This window comes from Eleutherodactylus coqui, chromosome 6, assembly GCF_035609145.1.
Source record: "Eleutherodactylus coqui strain aEleCoq1 chromosome 6, aEleCoq1.hap1, whole genome shotgun sequence".
NCBI lineage: Eukaryota > Metazoa > Chordata > Amphibia > Anura > Eleutherodactylidae > Eleutherodactylus > Eleutherodactylus coqui.
Window position 1 is genome coordinate 33349773 of NC_089842.1, and position 20772 is coordinate 33370544.

At 44.8% G+C, this 20772-nt stretch overlaps 1 protein-coding gene across 2 annotated transcripts in view; it reads left to right on the forward strand.

Moving 5' to 3' along the window:
- Positions 1-20772, forward strand: part of LOC136632018 (NACHT, LRR and PYD domains-containing protein 3-like) — a 1080175-nt gene that overhangs the window by 684190 nt on the left and 375213 nt on the right. For both annotated transcript variants that reach the window (XM_066606558.1, XM_066606556.1), the window contains exon 2: positions 8956-9007. In XM_066606558.1, coding sequence (XP_066462655.1) covers positions 8983-9007 — 25 coding nt within the window. In that variant the 5' untranslated portion in view covers positions 8956-8982. The remainder of the gene's footprint in view (positions 1-8955; positions 9008-20772) is intronic.

Here is a 20772-nt window from a genome sequence, read left to right on the forward strand (position 1 = left end):
TTTTCAAAAGACACAAACGCATTTAAGAAATTGCATGCACTATTAAAAGCCGCATGTGGATTTAAAGAATGCATGCTTTTTTTTTATAAAACTGCATCCAGGTTATTGATCCATTTTTTAATTGTGTGTAAAGTGTGCAATCTTATACAGGAAATGCCCAGGTTATACCAGCATGGTCCATATCACTATATACATGGTGATGTCACTATAAACAGGGAGAAATATATACATCTCCTGTATATAGTAATATTGACCATGTTGGTGTAAGGCCGGTTTCACATCTGTGTTTGAACCTCCGGCCAGAGGTTCGGTCGCAGATCCGGCACAAAATACTGGAAGAAAAAGTGCTGCAATGCAGAAAGTGGACAGACCCCACTATAGTTAATGGGGTCCTGACTTTTGGCCCCAGTAGTAATAGTGTCCCCTATATTGGCCCCAGTAGTAATAGTGACCTCTATATTGACCTCAGTAGTAAAAGTAATACCCTATCGTGACCCCAGTAGTAGTAGGCTCCCCCATTGCAGCCCCAGTAGTGATAGCGGATTACAATAGGGGCGAATGAGACGGCTGTGGGCCCGCTTGGAGTCTCGGGCCCTGGGTGGTCACCCCAATTGCCCCTATTATAATCCACTATGGGTCCTGACTCTTGGCCCCAGTAGTAATAGCTTCCTCTATATTGGCTCCAGTAGTAATAGCGTCCCCTATGTTGGCCCCAGTAGTAATAGTACCCCTTATATTGGCCCCAGTAGTCATAGTACCACTTATATTGGCCCCAGTAGTCATAGTACCACTTATATTGGCCCCAGTAGTAATATTGTGCCCTATATTGGCCTCAGTAGTATTATCCCATATATTGGCCTTAGTAGTAATAGTGACCCCCTATATTGGCCCGAGTAATAATTCCATCCCTTATATTGGCCCTATTAGTAATAGTGACCCTGATATTGGCCCCAAGTAGTAATAGTGAACTCTATTGTGGCCCCAGTAGTAATAGTGACCCCTACAGTGGCCCTAGTAGTAATAGCATCCCCTATATTGCCCCTAGTAGTAATAGTGACCCCTATAGTGGCCCCAGTAGTAATAGCATTCCTTGTATTGGCCGCAGTAGTAATAGTGTCCACCAGAGTGGCTCCAGTAGTAATGGTATCCCCAGAATTGGCCCCAGTAGTAATAGTGTCCCCTATATTGGCCCCAGAAGTAATAGTGACCCCAGTAGTAATAGTGACTAGAGATGAGCGAGCACACTTGTCTGAGCTTGCTATTCGTTCGAGTATTAGGGTACTCTAGATGCTCGTTACTCGAGATGAACACCACGCGGTACTCGAGTCAATTTAATTTCCCGTCCCCGCATGTTTAGCGCCATTTTCTAGCCAATAAACATGCGGGGAAGGCATTACCACTTCCTGCTGTGACATGCCTGCCTTCTGCCCGCCAACAGCAGTGAGTGGCTGGGCCGATCAGGTGACCGCCGAGTACTTAAAATGATCCCGCCTGTGGCTTGCCTCAGACACATGCTGGCAGTGGTTAGGGAAAGTACTGATGCTGATATAGGGAAAGTGTTAGAGTGGAATCCTCTCTTCAAGAACCCCAACAGTCCTTCTTAGGGCTACTCAGTGTGTGGCGCCACCATAACTCCTAGTGCATTTCATATGCGGTAATTTGCTGGCAGTCAAGTACATTGCTATACGCAATTCCTTGTGGCGTATTACACGTGAGAGAGCCCATTGTTCTCTATTGATGCATCATCAACTCCGCCCATATGTAATTACATTGTATATGGTCAGCATGTATATTGTGAAGTGATGGTGCGGGAAATGTATACAAAAAAAAAAACAGATGGACTACACATGACAGCGTGCGGAGAAAAAACTGCATGCGGTTTTCAAAAGACACAAACGCATTTAGGAAACTGCATGCACTATTAAAAGCCGCATGTGGATTTAAAGAATACATGCATTTTTTTTATAAAACTGCATCCAGGTTATTGATGCATTTTTTAATTGTGTGTAAAGTGTGCAATCTTAGGGCGCCCACCCACTGGCGTTTGCGATTTTCGTGCGTGAAAAACGCAGCGTTTTTCCCGCGTTTTTCGCGGCGTTTTTTGCCGCGTTTTCGCGGCGTTTTCGCGGCTTTTCCATTGACTTTCATGGGTGCATTAGGAGAAAAATAAGGACACATATGCAACTGACAGTTCCTATGTTAAAAAACGCAACGCAACGCAACGCAAAACGCCAGTGGACAGGAACACATGTTATCTCTATGCCTGTGCAGGAAAAACGCAAAACGCAAACGCAGGTAAAAAAACGCAAGTGGGTGGGCGCCCTTATACAGGAAATGCCCAGGTTATACCAGCACGGTCCATATCACTTTATACATGGTGATGTCACTATAAACAGGGAGAAATATATACATCTCCTGTATATAGTAATATTGACCATGTTGGTGTAAGGCCGGTTTCACATCTGTGTTTGATCCTCCGGCTAGAGGTTCGGTCGCAGATCCGGCACAAAATACTGGAAGAAAAAGTGCTGCAATGCAGAAAAGGGACAGACCCCACTATAGTTAATGGGGTCCTGACTTTTGGCCCCAGTAGTAATAGTGTCCCCTATATTGGCCCCAGTAGTAATAGTGACCTCTATATTGACCTCAGTAGTAAAAGTAATACCCTATCGTGACCCCAGTAGTAGTAGGCTCCCCCATTGCAGCCCCAGTAGTGATAGCGGATTACAATAGGGGCGAATGAGACGGCTGTGGGCCCGCTTGGAGTCTCGGGCCCTGGGTGGTCACCCCAATTGCCCCTATTATAATCCACTATGGGTCCTGACTCTTGGCCCCAGTAATAATAGCTTCCTCTATATTGGCTCAAGTAGTAATAGCGTCCCCTATATTGGCCCCAGTAGTAATAGTACCCCTTATATTGGCCCCAGTAGTAATAGTACCACTTATATTGGCCCCAGTAGTAATATTGTGCCCTATATTGGCCCCAGTAGTATTATCCCATATATTGGCCTCAGTAGTAATAGTGACCCCCTATATTGGCCCGAGTAATAATTCCATCCCTTATATTGGCCCTATTAGTAATAGTGACCCTGATATTGGCCCTAAGTAGTAATAGTGAACTCTATTGTGGCCCCAGTAGTAATAGTGACCCCTACAGTGGTCCTAGTAGTAATAGCATCCCCTATATTGCCCCTAGTAGTAATAGTGACCCCTATAGTGGCTCAGTAGTAATAGCATTCCTTGTATTGGCCGCAGTAGTAATAGTGTCCACCAGAGTGGCTCCAGTAGTAATTGTATCCCCGGAATTGGCTCCAGTAGTAATAGTGTCCCCTATATTGGCCCCAGAAGTAATAGTGACCCCAGTAGTAATAGTGACTAGAGATGAGCGAGCACACTTGTCTGAGCTTGCTATTCGTTCGAGTATTAGGGTACTCTAGATGCTCGTTACTCGAGATGAACACCACGCGGTACTCGAGTCAATTTCATTTCCCATCCCCGCATGTTTAGCGCCATTTTCTAGCCAATAAACATGCGGGGAAGGCATTACCACTTCCTGCTGTGACATGCCTGCCCTCTGCCCGCCAACAGCAGTGAGTGGCTGGGCCGATCAGGTGACCGCCGAGTACTTAAAATGATCCCGCCTGTGGCTTGCCTCAGACACATGCTGGCAGTGGTTAGGGAAAGTACTGATGCTGATATAGGGAAAGTGTTAGAGTGGAATCCTCTCTTCAAGAACCCCAACAGTCCTTCTTAGGGCTACTCAGTGTGTGGCGCCACCATAACTCCTAGACAACATGCCCGCTGCCTTGGGGTCATATTTGATTCTGAACTCTCTTTTACACCCTACATCCAATCTCTGGCCCGAACATGTCAGCTGCACCTCAAGAACATCGCAAGAATCCGCTCTTTTCTCACTGTGGACACGTTAAAAACACTTACTGGTGCCCTCATCCACTCCCGGCTCTATTATTGCAACTCATTACTGATCGGCCTCCCCTGCACCAGACTCTACCGTCTCCAATCCATCCTAAATGCGGCAGCCAGGCTCATCTTCCTGTCCAGACGCTACTCGGACGCCTCTGCCCTGTGCCAGTCACTGCACTGGCTGCCCGTTAAATACAGAATTCAATTTAAACTCGCTACCTTCATCCACAAATCCCTCCACAGCGCGGCGCCACCCTATATTGCCTCCCTCATCTCAATCCATCACCCAGCCTGGGCTCTCCGCTCTGCTAACGAAACCAGACTGAGCGCCCCTTTAATTCGAACTTCTCATTCCCGCCTCCAAGACTTCTCCAGAGCAGCACCAGTCCTCTGGAACGCACTACCAAAGGCTACCCGAGCAATCCAGGACTCACAGAACTTCAGGCGTGCTCTAAAAACACACCTCTTCAGGGAGGCATACGGCACTCCCTAAACAAACCCCTCTGTATTCCGCCTGATAACATGCTCCCTGACCTACTGACTGCAATCCCTGCTAGCCATCATAAACCGCTCCTGCAGTCATACTGTTTCAGCCATCACATGGCTAAATGTCTGACCATTGTTTGTGTATAGCATCCCTCACTTTCCACTTCGCAAAACCATGCACATCTCCAGCCACTTTACCTTCTGTATCACCCCCCTATTCGTAGTATGTAAGCTCGTTGGAGCAGGACCCTCACTCCTATTGTTTCCATCAATTGATTACTATGTAACCGTGGTTCTGTAATGTTTGTATTGTCTTTCTGTATCCCCCCTGTCTACGTAAGCGCTGCGTAATATGTTGGCGCTATACAAATAAAGTTTATTATTATTATTATTACTCCTCACCGTCTGCATTACTGTTGTGGCTGGCCAGGAGCAGTAGTGCACCTTTTTTTTTTTTTTTTTTTTTTTAAAGCATCTATCCCTCTGCAGAGCATTACAGCTATAACATTCTCAGTCTGCAGTGCATTAGGCAGAGTTTAGGGAAAGAGCTGCTGGGATAGGGAAAGTGTAACAGTCGGGATCCGCTTTTCAAGAACCCCAACGGTCCTTTTTAGGGCTACTCATTGTGTGCATTACAGTTGCGGCTGGCTGGGAGCAGTAGTGCACCCATTTTTTTTCTAAAGCATCTAGCCCTGTGCAGAGCATTGCAGCTATAGCATTCTCATTTGCTGATAATAGATACGTGGGAATATGGACATGTAGAGTATTTTTCTTTGCTTTATTAAATATTCATGCTTGTACAGTCAGGTACATAGAAAGAAGAATGCATTTCAGCTTTACAGCCTTGTTCAACTAAGTATTGAATCCTGCTGCCCTCTTTTCTTTATACTAAAACCAATTAACTCTAATTACAAAGTACCTGATTCGTTAACCCCTTATTAATTAACAGTTGCATGCCTGTTCACTTCCCTTAGAACATACAACTCAACCCTTTCTATAACATAGACTCTTTTTGTAATGTTATACTACAAGTTCCAGGGTGGGGTGAATCACAGCCGGCTGCTGAGGGATTAGGAGGGGTTTCGCCTATACTCTTGCTACAGAAATGTTTCAGGGGTTCGCCTATACTCTTGCTACAGAAATGTTTCGATGGTTCACCTATACATTTGCTACTAAAAGGTTGGAGGGGTCCGCCTATACACTTGCTACTAAAAGGTTTGAGGGGTCCGCCTATACTCTTGCAACAGAAATGTTTCAGGGGTCCGCCTATGCACTTGCTACTAAAAGGTTTGAGGGGTTCACCTATTTTCTTGCTACAGAAATGTTTCAAGGGTTCGCCTATACTCTTGCTACAGAAATGTGTCAGGGGTCCGCCTATATTGTGGGTGCAGAAAGGTTTCCCATAGTGGTGTTCAGCTGTCTGGCACAAGAACACTGAATGACTTGTGCAGAAGTGTGGGCCGAGGTCCTGGGCAGATTGAAACTCTGCCATGTATGGGCACTCTGATTTCTTCATGTGTAATACTGTCTTTCAGTTTCATGGGCTTGCCTATGCTGTGGGTGCACAAAGACTTCCCATTGCGGTGTTTTACTTATCTGGCATAAATACACTGACTGACTAGGGCAGAAGTGTGGGCCGAGGTCCTGGGCGGGGTGAAACTCTGCCAGTTTGGGCACTCTCTTTTCTTTCTGTTTAATACTGTCCCTGGGTTCCAGGGGCCTGCCTATACTGTGGGTGCACAAAGACTTTTCCAGTGCATTGATCAGCTATCTGACACATACAAAGAATGAAGTGGGCAGAAATGTGGGCCGTGGCCCTGGGCGGGGTGAATCTCTGCCATGTTTGGGCACTCTGATTTCTTCATGTGTAATACTGTCTTTGAGTTTCATGGGCTCGCCTATGCTGTGGGTGCACAAAGTCTTCCTATTGCTGTGTTTTACCTGTCTGGCACAAATACACTGACTAACTTGGGTAGGGTGCACAAAGATTTCCCATTGCAATGTTTTAGCTATCTGGCACAAATACACTGACTGACTTGGGTAGGGTGCAGAAGGCTTTCCCATTGCGTTGTTCAGCTATCTGACACCTACACAGAATGAATTGTGTGGGAACACATGGATTTCCCATTGCTATGTAACTTACGGCACCTTGGGTCACACAAGGTGGAGGCTGAGACCGAGCCTGACCCTGGGCCCGCTGACGTGCTTCCCACGCATAGTATTGCCGGTCCTACCTCGGCCACAGTTTCTCTGGCTTATTATGCCACCTCCTCCTCCTGACTGGGGTCTGGGGATCAACGCTGGGCGACATGTATTATCTCTTGTGCTACAAATTACCACAGTTATCCGAGATTCTGGATTGGAGCATTCACAGAAAGCGTTAGTGATTTAATGAGACATTCACAGGGTCACTGTATACCTGTGGTGGCTACTTTTGCGACAACTCCGGCTTCAAACCAATCTTTGGTGTTAGTATGTGCTGCTGCATTGTGGAGATGTGTAGAAGTGCTGGCACCTGAGTCCCCTGTATGCCCTTTGTGGCTCCTGACAATTTTGTGACGGAGGTGGCACAGAATTGGAATGATGATCTACGTCAATTTATCATCAATTCTCAACAGCATTGTGGGTTATTGCCCACACTTTCAAAGAGGGTCGCTGCCTGGCCCTGCCAACCCTCTGCAGTGTGTGCCTCCGGTTCCTCCTCATCCAAGACACACTTATAAATAGACATGAGGGTGGTGTGGCTATGAAGCGAGCATGTAGCATGAGGGCAGCTGAACGCTGCGCAGGGAAACTTTTGTGTGCACTGTGGACGCAGGGTCGTGCGGGGGGTTGGACAGCATGTAACCCAGGAGAAGAGGCAGTGGTGTCACCCGCAGGTGGTGATTGTCCTTGGTTGCATCTAGTGTGGTGCTTAGCTAAAATGTGCCAGCGCGTGTGCCTTGCTAATAAGGGTCTGTCCCAAGTAAATTGTTAGGGGGGTTGACCGCCAGGCTCTTGCCCCCGATTTGGCCTAATAGTGGGACCTGAGGGCCTCAGATGCACCCATGCATGCTGCCTCTGCCGTTTCCTATCCATTTCTATGGTGTTTCCATGATTTTCTGATGTTTTCAGGTGTTACACACAACCTCCCCCATGCAGAGCATCGGTCCCATACAAAAATGCTTGAGTCCCCCATTGACTTCAATGGGGTTGTTACTTGAAACGAGCTCTTGAGCATTACGAAAAGTTCGACTCGAGCAATGAGCACCCGAGCATTTTGGTGCTCGCTCATCTCTAATAGTGACCCCTTTATTTCCCAGTAGTTAAAGTGACATCTATTGCAGCCCCAATAGTAATAGGCTGCTCGATTTCAGCCCCAATAGTGAGAGCAGATTGCAATCAGGGCGATTGGGATGGCCATCGGCCTCCTTGGAGCCTTGGGCCCGGGAGCGGTTGCTCCAATTGCCCTTTTTACAATCCACCATTGCTTCCAACTCCCATCTCTACTTCTGTAGCAGTGTCCAGAGGAAATCAGCATTCCGAACTTGCATTTGCATAGCAACACAAATCACATGCTGATTTCCTCGGTCAAGAGAGGATTTTCTCAGGACCCCACTACAGGGGTGAGTAGAGCTGGGACCAATGGCGTATTATAGTACTGGCGAATGGGGCAACCACCCCAGACCCAAGGCTCCAGGAGGGCCCACGATCGTTCCAATATCCCCTATTGTAATCCGCTATCACTACTGGGGTCATTTTCTCTTTCATTGCACTGCCGGCCAGAAAAATCACGCGGTCGACAGAGCAGTGACTGGGGCCCAGTTGCAATTGTGACCCTTGTAAACCCTAGCGGTACGCCAGTGAACCCATCTGCACTAGTTTTGTGGTGTAAAAGTCACAAATTTTGGTTGTCGCCATAACATTTTCAACTTTTCAGTCTCTCACCACTCTTCAAAACTACGGGTTTCTGTGAAAAGTGAGTGGAGTTAGTGGGAGGGGCCTCCCGTTGACAAGAAAACTTACTAAAATTTGTCCCATATATGGCAACAGTAGATTTCTTTATCTAGTGCAGAGACGGCCAAAGATGCATTAAATGTATTAATAGATCTGTGTATTTTAATAAACTCCAGAGTACTTTAGTTAAAGGGATTCTGTGATGTCCTCTGCGCCCCACAAACTAAAGTATTGGGCTCATAGCAGATGCGGTGCTGAGTATGGGGATACCTTTCTTATACTTGCCTTTCTCGACATTTTCACTCTGTCCGCCTGCAGAGCCGCTGCTCCATGTATCTGCAGACTACTTAGACCGGCGTGCATGTTGAGGCATATTGTTGACTGAATGCCACAGGCTGTTGCAGCCCATCCCAGACCTCAGCTCTTGACTAGAGATGCGGCACTGAAGGCACGGGGACTTGGTACTGGTGAATATAGCCTCATTTATTATTTTTTGCCACGGAGAGCTTCAAAATATATATATTTTTATCTTGGAAACCCCCTTAAAAGAAAATTCTGGACAATTTTTCTCTTTTCACCTGTAAATGTAATAATGTTTTCGTCTTGCAGGGTCGCACCATCTTCTTGGGTTCAGGAATGAGTGTTAGCGCTGCCAGAGATGGTAAGGACGCCACTTCTTCCGTTCTCTCACATCACTGTATTATACAGTAACTGATCCCTCCACATACAGAAAATTCACACATTCTAATGTCCTGATAAAGAGGAGACTTTTACACGGGCCGATAAATCGTTCCGAATCCCACATCCAGGAGGAAACTAATAATTATCATTCAGAGTAAATGCTGCCCCGACTGAACGACGAATGAGAATTTGTTAGCTTCTCATTCATTATTCAGTTTCTGCATGCAGAAAACTGAATGACGGATCAGCCTGTGTAAACAGGCAGCCAGTCACTTATGAAGGACTGCCTGCTTAAGGCCCTTTTACACGCAATGACTATAACTCAAAATTTGTTCAATTGGCAGAAAGTACTGAATTCAAATATGATATGTTTTTTTTTCTGCCACGTAAGGTTTTACAGTTAGGGGCAAAATGTAATCGATTGCTGTTGTACTTTATTTCTTGGAAATATGCCTATACAACTAATCCAGTAGGCTTGCTATTAACCTTGCTTCATAAAAAGAATAACAAAAGTGACTGCACAATTATTTTGCACTGACTGCACACTATAATGGTAGGTTTATGTAAGATATAGGGTATGTTTCCACGTTGTGGAAATGCTGCGGATCATCCAGCAGTAAGTTGTAATTAGTGAACTGTATTTTTACAATATGGCCTTTTCTCCCCGTCGACACACTAAAAACGCTTACTGTTGCCCTCATCCACTCTCGGCTCGATTATTGCAACTCGTTGCTGATCGGCCTTCCCTGCACCAGACTCTCCCCTCTCCATTCCATCCAAAATGCGGCAGCCAGGCTCATCTTTCTGTCCAGCCGCTACTCAGTCACTGCCCTGGCTGCCCTTCAAATACAGAATACAATTTAAACTCACCACCCTCATCCACAAAGCCCTCCACATTTTCACTAAAGCAGGAGAATCTACTAGATAATTTAGATATAGAATTTTCACGGTTTAGGATTCTATGCAGCTTAAAACGTAACTTTTAATAAATATCCACTCAAAACTTAAAATAGACTTAAGAACGTCTAGAAATAGGACACACAAACATAAAAAAGTCACTAAAAATTCCTCATAGCCCTACTATATGAGTAGAAACCAGGGCTGGAGGGAAAGGAAAAAAGAGGGCAAGAGGGAGAGGCCAAGAACAATGCCTCTATGCAGAAAGCCCTCTATACCAGGACAGGTATCCTTAATCAAAAAAAGCCAGACCAAAAAGCGCTTGGCTAACATCAATATAAAAGGGTCCTGTAGGACAATTATTTGTCCCTGTGACTTTAAATCCTGGAAAATATTCAATTTTCTGCCAAAAGACTGGATAAACCAGTAATATATGCCAATCAAAGAGGCGATCGTTATCACGACCAGCAAATCTAAAGGAGATCGTTATCACGACCCGGTTCTATAAAACGGTTCGATGCGTTTCCACCAGTAAGCCTGGTTTCGTCAGGAACCAAAAAGAAACTGCCAGCAGCCACATCAGTAAGCTGCTGCAAAAAGGAACTAAGATTTCTGATCCTCGTATAACTAAAGCTGGGTGAGTGTTAGCCGATCCTATCTAGCTGCAGCTATTCTAACATAGCATTCACACCCCATCCCGGCCCCAAGGTAAGAGGAGAAAATAACAAAAAGAGTAGCAGCACCAGCCCTTATGGTAGGCTGGCGGCTAATGTGAGTGTCCATGTCTGTGAGCCCATTATAAGGCAAAAGCCCCGCCTTAAGGGGAGGGGTCAATGCCTAGTAAGCCAATAGTATCCTTACATCTGGGAAGCAACCCATTATAAGGCGGGGTTATCAGAATGATGAAGCTATAGAGCCGGTAGTATCGGCCCGGACCAACACCGATGTTAGTGGCAGGGATCACTTCTTACCAATGAGCCTCGTGTGGCGCAGAGTGTAAGTTCTTGCCTACAACCTGAAAGCTGCAAGTTTGATCCCCGTATGACTCAGGTAGCCGGCTCATAACAAAGTGGTATAAGTAAAAAAGTACTGATGATATTAACTACCACAACATGCTGGTGGACGGAAGAGGATGACTTACACCAGGAGCAGTAATCGCCTTTATGCAGTCTCTCATATATCTTATGGGTCTCCCCAAAATGACCCACAAGTGTACCAGAACTATATCACAGAGGCCTAGATGTCAGCGGAGTAATAGAATAGAATTGATGATCCGCATTTGCATGTATCCCCCAATTGGGGTTCCAAAAGTGATCATTGCCCAATAAGAAGGATCGGGAGTGTTCAAACCTAGCAGGATAGTAACAAGCTAAGTGTATTGACGCATAATAATTTTTTTACCCTGTCTTGTAAGCGCTGAGGAAAATCTTGGCGCTATATAAATAAAGATTATTATATGGCTGAGAGGCGCGGTGTCTGAACAACCCAGACAATGTCTGCTATATCTGCAGACAGTTCACAAAAAATAAACAGCAGAGTAAAATAACATCCTTGGTAAAGTGAGCTATCATAAGTATTTCGGAATACAGCTTGGATACCAAGATAAAACATGGCACTGCACATCATCTGTGTCACGTAACACTCATCTCACACAGAGGCTCAAAGCCAAGAGTAGAATGCTATTCGCAATTCCGATGGTATGGCGAGAACAAGGAGACCTCGATACTGACTGTTACTTCTGTGTGACAAATACCAAAGGTTTCTCCAGTAAACAGAGAGATAACATTCTGTATCCAGATATACCTTCTGCAATAAAACCTCATGACACTAGATTACCTATTCCTGAACCAATGGGAGGGTTGCTATTGGCCTCTGATGGGGCAGCATCGCTGGAACTACCATGGTGGTCACTATTACTACTTGGACCAATATAGCGGACACTGTTACTGCTGGGGCCACTATAGGGGATAGTACTGGTGCCAATATAGGGGACACTGTTAGTACTGGGGAGACTATAGTGGTCACTTTTACTACTTGGACCAATAAAGGGGACACAATTACTACTGGGTCCACTATAGGGGGCACTGTTACTACTTGGGACACTATTGGGGACACTTACTACGGGGGCCACTATGGGTGACAGTACTGGTGCCAATATAGGGGACACTGTTACTACTCGGGCCACTATAGTGGTCACTATTACTACTTGGACCAATATAGGGGACACCGTTACTACTGGGGCCACTATAGGAAACACTGTTATTACTGGGGCCACTATGGGGGTCACTATTACTACTCGGGCCAATATAGGGGACATTGTCACTACTGGGGCCACTATGGGGGTCACTATTGCTACTGGTGCCAATATAGGGGACACTGTTACTACTGGGGCCACTATGGGGTGCACTATTACTACTGGTGCCAATATAGGGGACACTGTTACTACTGGGGCCACTATGGAGGTCACTATTACTACTCGTGCCAATATAGGGGATACTATTACTAGAGGAGCCACTAAGGGAGACAGTACTGGTCCCAATATAGGGGACGCTGTTACTACTGAGGCCACTGTGGGGGTCACTATTACTACTGGGGCTATAATAGGGGTCACTATTGGGGCTCATTCTAATAGACACAAGTGCATTTCAGTTATGCAAATGCGATATGTATTTGCAAGGCCAGAAATCGTTAACGCCTACGTTTTTCCCCTGCTCTGGCATGTTTTTAAGAGCACAAATACACTGCATATTTGCATATGAAAAATAGCAGATAGGCTTATTGAAATGATGCGCAAATAAGCAGGTTTCCAATATACACCCTGCATATTTGTGCCCGCCCATTCACTTCAATGGCTCACTGCAGTGTCTAATATGCCCCAACAAGGGCATGCTGCATATTTTTTCACGCGATTGTACATCATGCAAAAAATACTCTCATGTGAACAAACCCATTGAAATCAATGGGCTCTATTCACTTTTTATTACGCACCCAAGACATCTCAGTCATTGAAGACCGTTACAAAGGGAAGTACGATCCGAATATGATGGGCAACTTGCTGGTTTTTACAGAGGAAAAGTAATGTTTCTTAAAACAAAGTTTTTATTTGATTTTCAATCTTAAAGTAATATTTCTTACAGGAGGAAGTCAAGATCCAAGCTTCATTTTCCAACAAACACAGTTAAATAGTAATATTACGGCACGTCCAAACTGTTACCATCTTAAATAAAGGGAATGGTTCATAACTTGAAAGTGAGACATGCTGCTGGTATTCAGTTGTACCAGTGTAATCAGCAGGTTTTAATTTTACAGAATCATATAAATTACTTTCCCCAGTTCGCTCACTATGGCCAACCACAACTATTCTGCTGTCATAGAAGTGTGACAATCCAGCCTTACCAACATTCAGCTATTAACACTTAGGAAATGGGTGGTGGGTGAGCTCTTCGGTATACTGTGCCCACAACACCACGGTGCCCTTTTCTGAATATCCCACATTGGCCCTCGTTCTTCTAATGCCTCAATCCCTTATAGTGTTTTCCTGCTGATACATCCCCTCCTCTTGTTAGACAAATCCCCATCTTCGCCCTTCCAGTCCATTTGAGACAGCAGACCATGCGGCCAGCACCATCTGATCCCTAACAGCGCCTACTAGAGATGTGTGGTACCCTTTATAGTTGCTCACTGGGAGCCCCTAAATTAATGTCTCTCTTCCTAATCTTTTAGTTCTCATAAACCTTTTTGCATTTCCAATGACAATAGAGGTTCACAGCCCCTTGGAGATGTCAACCAAATGCTAATTAAATCAAGTCAATTGAAATGATGGTAGTATATCCTAATATGATGCTCAAACAACAAACCCTCTGTTCTTAATTGTGCTTCAAATACAAAGTACTAGCAGCTAAAAAGGATCATCCGGTAGCAGGGGCATAACTATAGAGGATGCAGGGAATGCAGTTGTACCCGGGCCCAGGAGCCTTGGGGGGCCCAAAAGGCCTCTCTTCTCCATATAGGAAGCCTAGCACTATGAATAAAGCATTATAGTTGGGGGCCCCGTTCCAGGTTTTGCATTGGGGCCCAGGAGCTTCAAGTTACGCCTCTGTCCGGAAGTACTATGTAATAATGGGTTTTCCCACTTCGGATGATTCCTACTTGTTAGAAGGGTCTTTTGACAATGAGCAGATGACAAAGTGTCCCTCTGCTGGGACCAGTAGCAATAAGCTATAACCTGTCAATAAGTGTCTACTTTCCCTGCAGCACCCCTACAGGAGAAATTAAGCATTGCAGAGTGTTTATTCATATCAATGAGATGCCTGGGTAATATAGGAAAGGATGGATCCACCAGAGAGAGATGATCTTTATAACCGCTCTACACTCCGACCAATGTATAAGGATCCTGAGCAGAGGACCCCCCCCCCCCCCCCTATTACTAATTATCTGTCACCATTCTGTACTAGTTAAGGGTAACACATTATAGAGACGGCTCCACTGTGGTGAAGCTATTGTGCTGTGTAGCTAATAGCACCTAACAAACACTTCAGTGGGCTTAAAGATATGACCCCAACAGACATCCTCTCACTGGCAATTAATGGCCCTTTTACACTGGCCAACAGTTGGGTACATGACTACACGAGCGGTGACGTGGATCGCTGGCTTCTCGCTCAGCGCTTCACCTTGTAAGTGAAGCGCTGAGGCGGGAGCGTTTACATCGAATGAGAAGCCTGTGATCCAGCAATGGTTTTTAAGCCGACTGAAAGTCAGCTATAAAACCTGTGAATGAATAGCGAGTGATTTCTGTGTATTTACACTGAACGATTATTGCTCAAATTTATTTGTTTAAATGAAGTTTCACAGAGGCAGCAAGGGTCCAATACCAATTAAAGAAGCTTACTTATTGGACCTAGTAGAACAATAAGGGCATGCTGACCTTCAACCGCTCAGCCCAAACAGTCCCTAATTTTCGTTATAGTGGCCTGAATTAGATGACAATTCACTTCTATTCTATTGTCCGAATATATGTATGTGCTTGTCCTTCGCTTTTTTTATTTTAATTGATATTAATAAAAGTTATATTTTAGTATTACTAGTTTGGAGGTCCAATAAGTAAGCTTATTTGTTTAAATGGATTTTTTTTTTTTTATTCACTTTTTATTGAAAAGTTTTTCATATAACAGTAAACAGTAGCGAGAAGGTGCGCTTTGCGGAATTATAGCTTATCCTTGCAAGAATCAGACATATTGTTTTGAGATTATAAACAGTCACAGTCATAAGTATTGCATATATCTGATAGTCGGTCCCGGCAGCTCCTCTCCGCCAAGATTCGTTCGCTTTAAGGCTTTAATCACCGGGACGGAACGAGCCGCCGTCTCCCTTTTGTGAGCGCACTCATGCATCTGTAAACATGTAGTAACCTTATATAATGATTAAAGAATATTAACAGGGGGAGAGAGGGAGGGGGGGGGGAGAGATAGGGTAAGTGGGTAAGTTAAGTGGGTAATGTTGTTAACTTCTGCCTGCATTCCGTGAGGTCTGCTACTCCCTACTCATTTTCCTTACTTCTCTACGTGTATCTCTGCATGCGGGTTGTCGCACCCTCCATTTATAGAGTTATATGAATTTTAACAATATCTAGTCCGGGCCAATATAGCCCATGAGACTTGCCGAGTCTCCGCCGGGGGACTGCAGAGAGGCAGCCACTAGAGGGCGCGCTCGACCCGCTGTCTCATAAGCTAGGCACGTTTTCTTACTTTGGGGGAGAAATCTCGTGCAGGGGTAGAGGTTGGTGATGTCTTTGGGCGAAGAGGGTGGTCATCTTCCTAGACTGTGTGTCAGATGCCTTGTTCTCTGGGTGTTTAAATGGATTTTGAGTGATAATCGTCCTGTGTAAATGGCCCAAAAGATGTGCTGCTTATCTGCATGTATACGAAGATCAAAGAAGACATATCCCATGTAATTACCTTCTAATTGTGCTGCTAAGTTACAGGGGATTTCTCACTAGTGGACAGGAATATTATACATGAGATGCCATCAGTCCTCTGCAGGTTCTAGAAGACGTCATTCTTGTGTCTCCTTCATTTCCTAGATGATGATGATGATGAGGAGACAAGGCGGTTTCACCAGCACCTTTGTCAGTATGAAGACCATGCAGTATGGAGGATACATAAATATTTCGAAGATGATCTGCACCACATTGTGGAGAACTTGAGTCCTATTTCTCTCTTGAATCAACTGAGTTCCCGAAATATCCCTGATGTTGAGGTGAGAGGAGATGAACCAGCGGTGTTGTATACAAGAGCCCCATGTGTTATAGAAGCAGTTTAGTTCAGGTCGCAGTCCTGCTGTCTCCAAGGGGCTGGGATACAATTGTGCTTCATATCACAAAGTAAGATGTCTATTTCCAATGTAGAAGAAGGCAGCAGCTTATATTTAATGTATTTAACCCCTTCCCTGCACACATACTATGCATTTGGAAAGTCCCCACTTTTTCACATGTTGCTATGCTGTGCCCTTTTGTTTCCCCATCATTCTGTACTCAGTACGCCATAATAACAAAGTGACAACAGAATGGTGGAAATATTTGTACATTTTCTTGAAAAATGAGGAACTAATGTTTTGCATTGACATAAGTATTCATACCCTTTGGTATGGCACTTGCCAATTATCTCTGGGGCTCACATTTCTCTTGATCATGTCTGAGTTGTTTCTACTCCTTGATTGGAGTCACTTGTGGTAAATTCAGTTGATTGGACATAAAAGATTCTCCTGTATATATAAGGTGTCACCACTCACAATGTTTATCACAGTCAAAATCAAGGTGGAGGAAAGAACTGCCTGTAGAGCTCAGATACAGAATTGTGTGGAGGCAAGGTTTTGATAAGGGTTACATTAACATTTCTGCTGCACTAAAAGTTCCCAAAAGCCCAGCGGCCTCCACAATTCTTACATGGAAGAACCACCAGGACTCTCCCTAGAGCCGCCGACCCGCAAAGTAAGGGGGAGAAGGGTCTTATAAGAGAGTGACCAAGAGCCCAGTGCCCCCCATAATACCCCCCATGGAAGAGCAACCAGGACTCTTCCGAGAGCCGCCGACCCCCAAACTAAGAGGATGAAGGGCCTCGGTAAGAGAGATGACGAGGACCCCAATGGTCACTCTGGCTGACCTCCAAAGATCCTGTGTGCAGATGGGAGAACCTTCTAGAAGGTCGATCATCACTGTAGCCTCCACCAATCTGGGCTTTATGGCAGACCAGCCAGAAAGAAGTTTCCTCATTAAGACACATGGAAGCCACCTGGAGATCATCAAAAAGCATCTAAAGGAACCTCATTCTGCGAGAAACAAGAGTCTCTGCTCCGATGACACCAAGATAATATGAGACGACTCGGTCTGGGCAAAAACGTGTGTATCCTGGTAGAGAACTGGCTCAGAGATAGAAAGCAGAGGGTGGTAATAAATGGTTCATACTCTGATTGGGCCACCTTGGCACCTTGGGTGCCACAGGGTTCAGTATTAGGCCCCATTCTGTACAATATATTTATCAATGACCTGATAGAGGGGCTGCACAGTAAAATATCAATATTTGCAGATGATATGAAATAATACAAGATAATTAATACAACGGAGGACAATGTACGGCTGCTAATGGACCTAGATAAACTGGGGGTTGGGTAGAAAAATGGCAAATGAAGTTCAATGTTGATAAATGTAAGGTTATGCACATGGGCAGGAGAAACGGATCTCACCAATATACATTAAATGGGGTACAGCTAGGGGGAAGTGATATGGAAAAAGACCTGGGGTACTAAATGACTGTGGACTTAACTGGAGCAATCAATGCCAGTCAGCTGCTGCAAAAGCAAATAAGGTCTTGGGGTGCATTAAAAGAGGTATAGGGGCAAAGGACGAGAACATTATCCTTCCATTATATAAGGCACTTGTCAGGCCTCACATGGAATACTGTGTACAATTCTGGTCACCGGTGCTCAGGAAAGATGTCACAGTGCGTGAGGGGGTTCAAAGAAGGGCAACTAAATTAATACATGGAATGAAGGGACTGGAATACCCAGAGAGGCTATCAAAATTGGGATTATTTACCCTGGAAAAAAGACGGCTAAGGGGCGACCAAATAACTATGTATAACTACATGAGGGGACAATACAAGGATCTCTCCCATGATTTGTTTATACCCAGGACTGCGACGGTAACGAGAGGGAATCTGCTACATCTAGAACAGAACACAGACCAACACAGAAGGGGGTTCTTTACTGTAAGAGCAGTGAGACTGTGGAACGCTCTGCCTGAGGACATCATGATGGCAAAATCCATAGAGGAGTTTAAGAAGGCACTAGATGTCTTTCTAGAGCGCTACGATATTACCGGATACAGACATTAGGTGATCAGCGGGGTTGTTGATCCTGTCCTGGAGTCCGGTAGGAACTTTCAAATGTTAATCCAGGGATTATTCTGACTGCCATTATGGGGTATATTGGCTTCTGCCTCATTGGGGAGTTTTCGTCTTCCTCCGGATCAACAGAGGGGAAGGAGGTTAACAGGCTGAACTCAATGGACATTTGTCTTTTTTCAGTCTAAGATACTATGTCATTATAAATCACACAGAATAAGATTAGATACACGGCCCAGTAGACAGTATCACACAGGTTACAATTATATAAGCCTCGTGTGGCGTAGAGTGTAAGCTCTCGCCTACGACCTGAAGGTTGCAAGTTTCTCCGTGTGATTCAGGTAGCCAGCTCAAGGTTGACTGAGCCTTCCATGCTTCCGAGGTCAGTAAAATGAGAACCCAGTTTGGTGGGGGGTAATAAGTTGGCGCTATACAAATACCAAGATTTATTTTATTTATTTATATAAGAAAGACCAAATCATACAGGATAGGATTAGATACACAGTTTAGCAGTCGGTATAACACAAGATAGGATTAGATGGCAAATGAAGTTCAATGTTGATAAATGTAAGGTTATGCACATGGGCAGCAAGAATGGATGTTACCAATATTCACTTAATGGGGTACCGCTAGGGAAAAGTGAAATGGAAAAAGACCTGGGAGTACTAGTGGATTGTAGACTAAACTGGAGTAACCAATGCCAGTCAGCTGCTGCAAAGGCAAATAAAGTCTTGGGGTGCATTAAAAGAGGTATAGGAGCGAAGGACGAGAACATTATCCTTCCATTATATAAGGCACTTGTCAGGCCTCACATGGAATACTGCGCACAGTTCTGGTCACCGGTGCTCAGGAGGGATGTTACGGTATTGGAGGGGGTTCAAAGAAGAGCGACTAAACTAATACATGGAATGACGGGACTGGCATACCCAGAGAGGCTATCCAAACTGGAATTATTAACTCTAGAAAAAAGAAGGTTAGGAGGCGACCAAATAACCATGTATAAGTACATGAGGGGACAATACAAGGATCTCTCCCATGATCTGTTTATACCCAGGACTGCAACGGTAACAAGAGGGCATCCGCTACGCTTAGAAGAATGCAGGTTTCATCACCAACATAGAAAGGGGTTCTTTACTGTAAGAGCAGTTAGACTGTGGAACTCTCTGCCTGAGGACGTAGTGATGGCAAAATCCTTAGAGGAGTTTAAAAGGGGACTTGATGTCTTTCTGGAGAAGAAGGATATTATAAGCTATAAATCTAAGGTTATTTGTTAATCCGGGTATACAGGCAGGTAGGAACTATTAGGGATCCAGGGAACAGTCTGATTTCCATTAGGGAGTCGGGAAGGAATTTTTTCCCCAAAAGGGCTAATTGGCTTCTGCTCTTGGGGTTTTTTGCCTTCCTCTGGATCAACAAAACAGGAGGCTAACAGGCTGGACTAGATGGACATTGTCTTCATTCAGCCTTACGAACTATGTTACTATGTTAGATACATGGCTCAGCAGTCGGTATAACACAGTATAGAATTAGATACGCAGCTCAACAGTCGGTATAACACAGGATAGGATTAGATACACGGCTCAGCAGTCGGTATGACACAGGATAGGATTAGATACACGGCTCAGCAGTCGGTATAACACAGGATAGGATTAGATACACGGCTCAGCAGTCGGTATGACACAGGATAGGATTAGATACACGGCTCAGCAGTCGGTATAACACAGGATAGGATTAGATACACGGCTCAGCAGTCGGTATAACACAGGATAGGATTAGATACACAGTTAAACAGACCGTTACACACAGGATAGGATTAGATACAACAGACAGTATCACAAAGGATAGGATTAGAGACACGGCTCGGCAGACAGCATCACACAGGATAGGATTAGATATAACAGACCGTATCACACAGAATAGGATTAGATACACGGCTCAGCAGACGCTATAACACATGATAGGATTAGTTACACGGCTTAGCAGACAGTATCACACAGGATGGGATTAGATACACAGTTTAGGAGACCGTATCACACAGGACAGGATTAGAAACAATAGACAGTATCACACAGGATAGTATTAGATACACGGCTCAGCAGACTGCATCATGCAGGATAGAATTGGATACACGACTCAGTAGACGGTATCACACAGGATAGCATTAGATACACGACTCAGCAGATGGTATCACACAGGATAGCATTAGATACACGACTCAGCAGACGATATCACACAGGATAGCATTAGATACACAACTCAGCAGACGGCATCACACAGGATAGCATTAGATACACGGCTCAGCAGACCGCATAATACAGGATAGGATTAGATACACGACTAAGCAGACAGCATCATGCAGGATAGGATTAGATACACGACTAAGCAGACAGCATCATGCAGGATAGGATTAGATACACGACTCAGCAGACAGCGTCACACAGAATAGGATTAG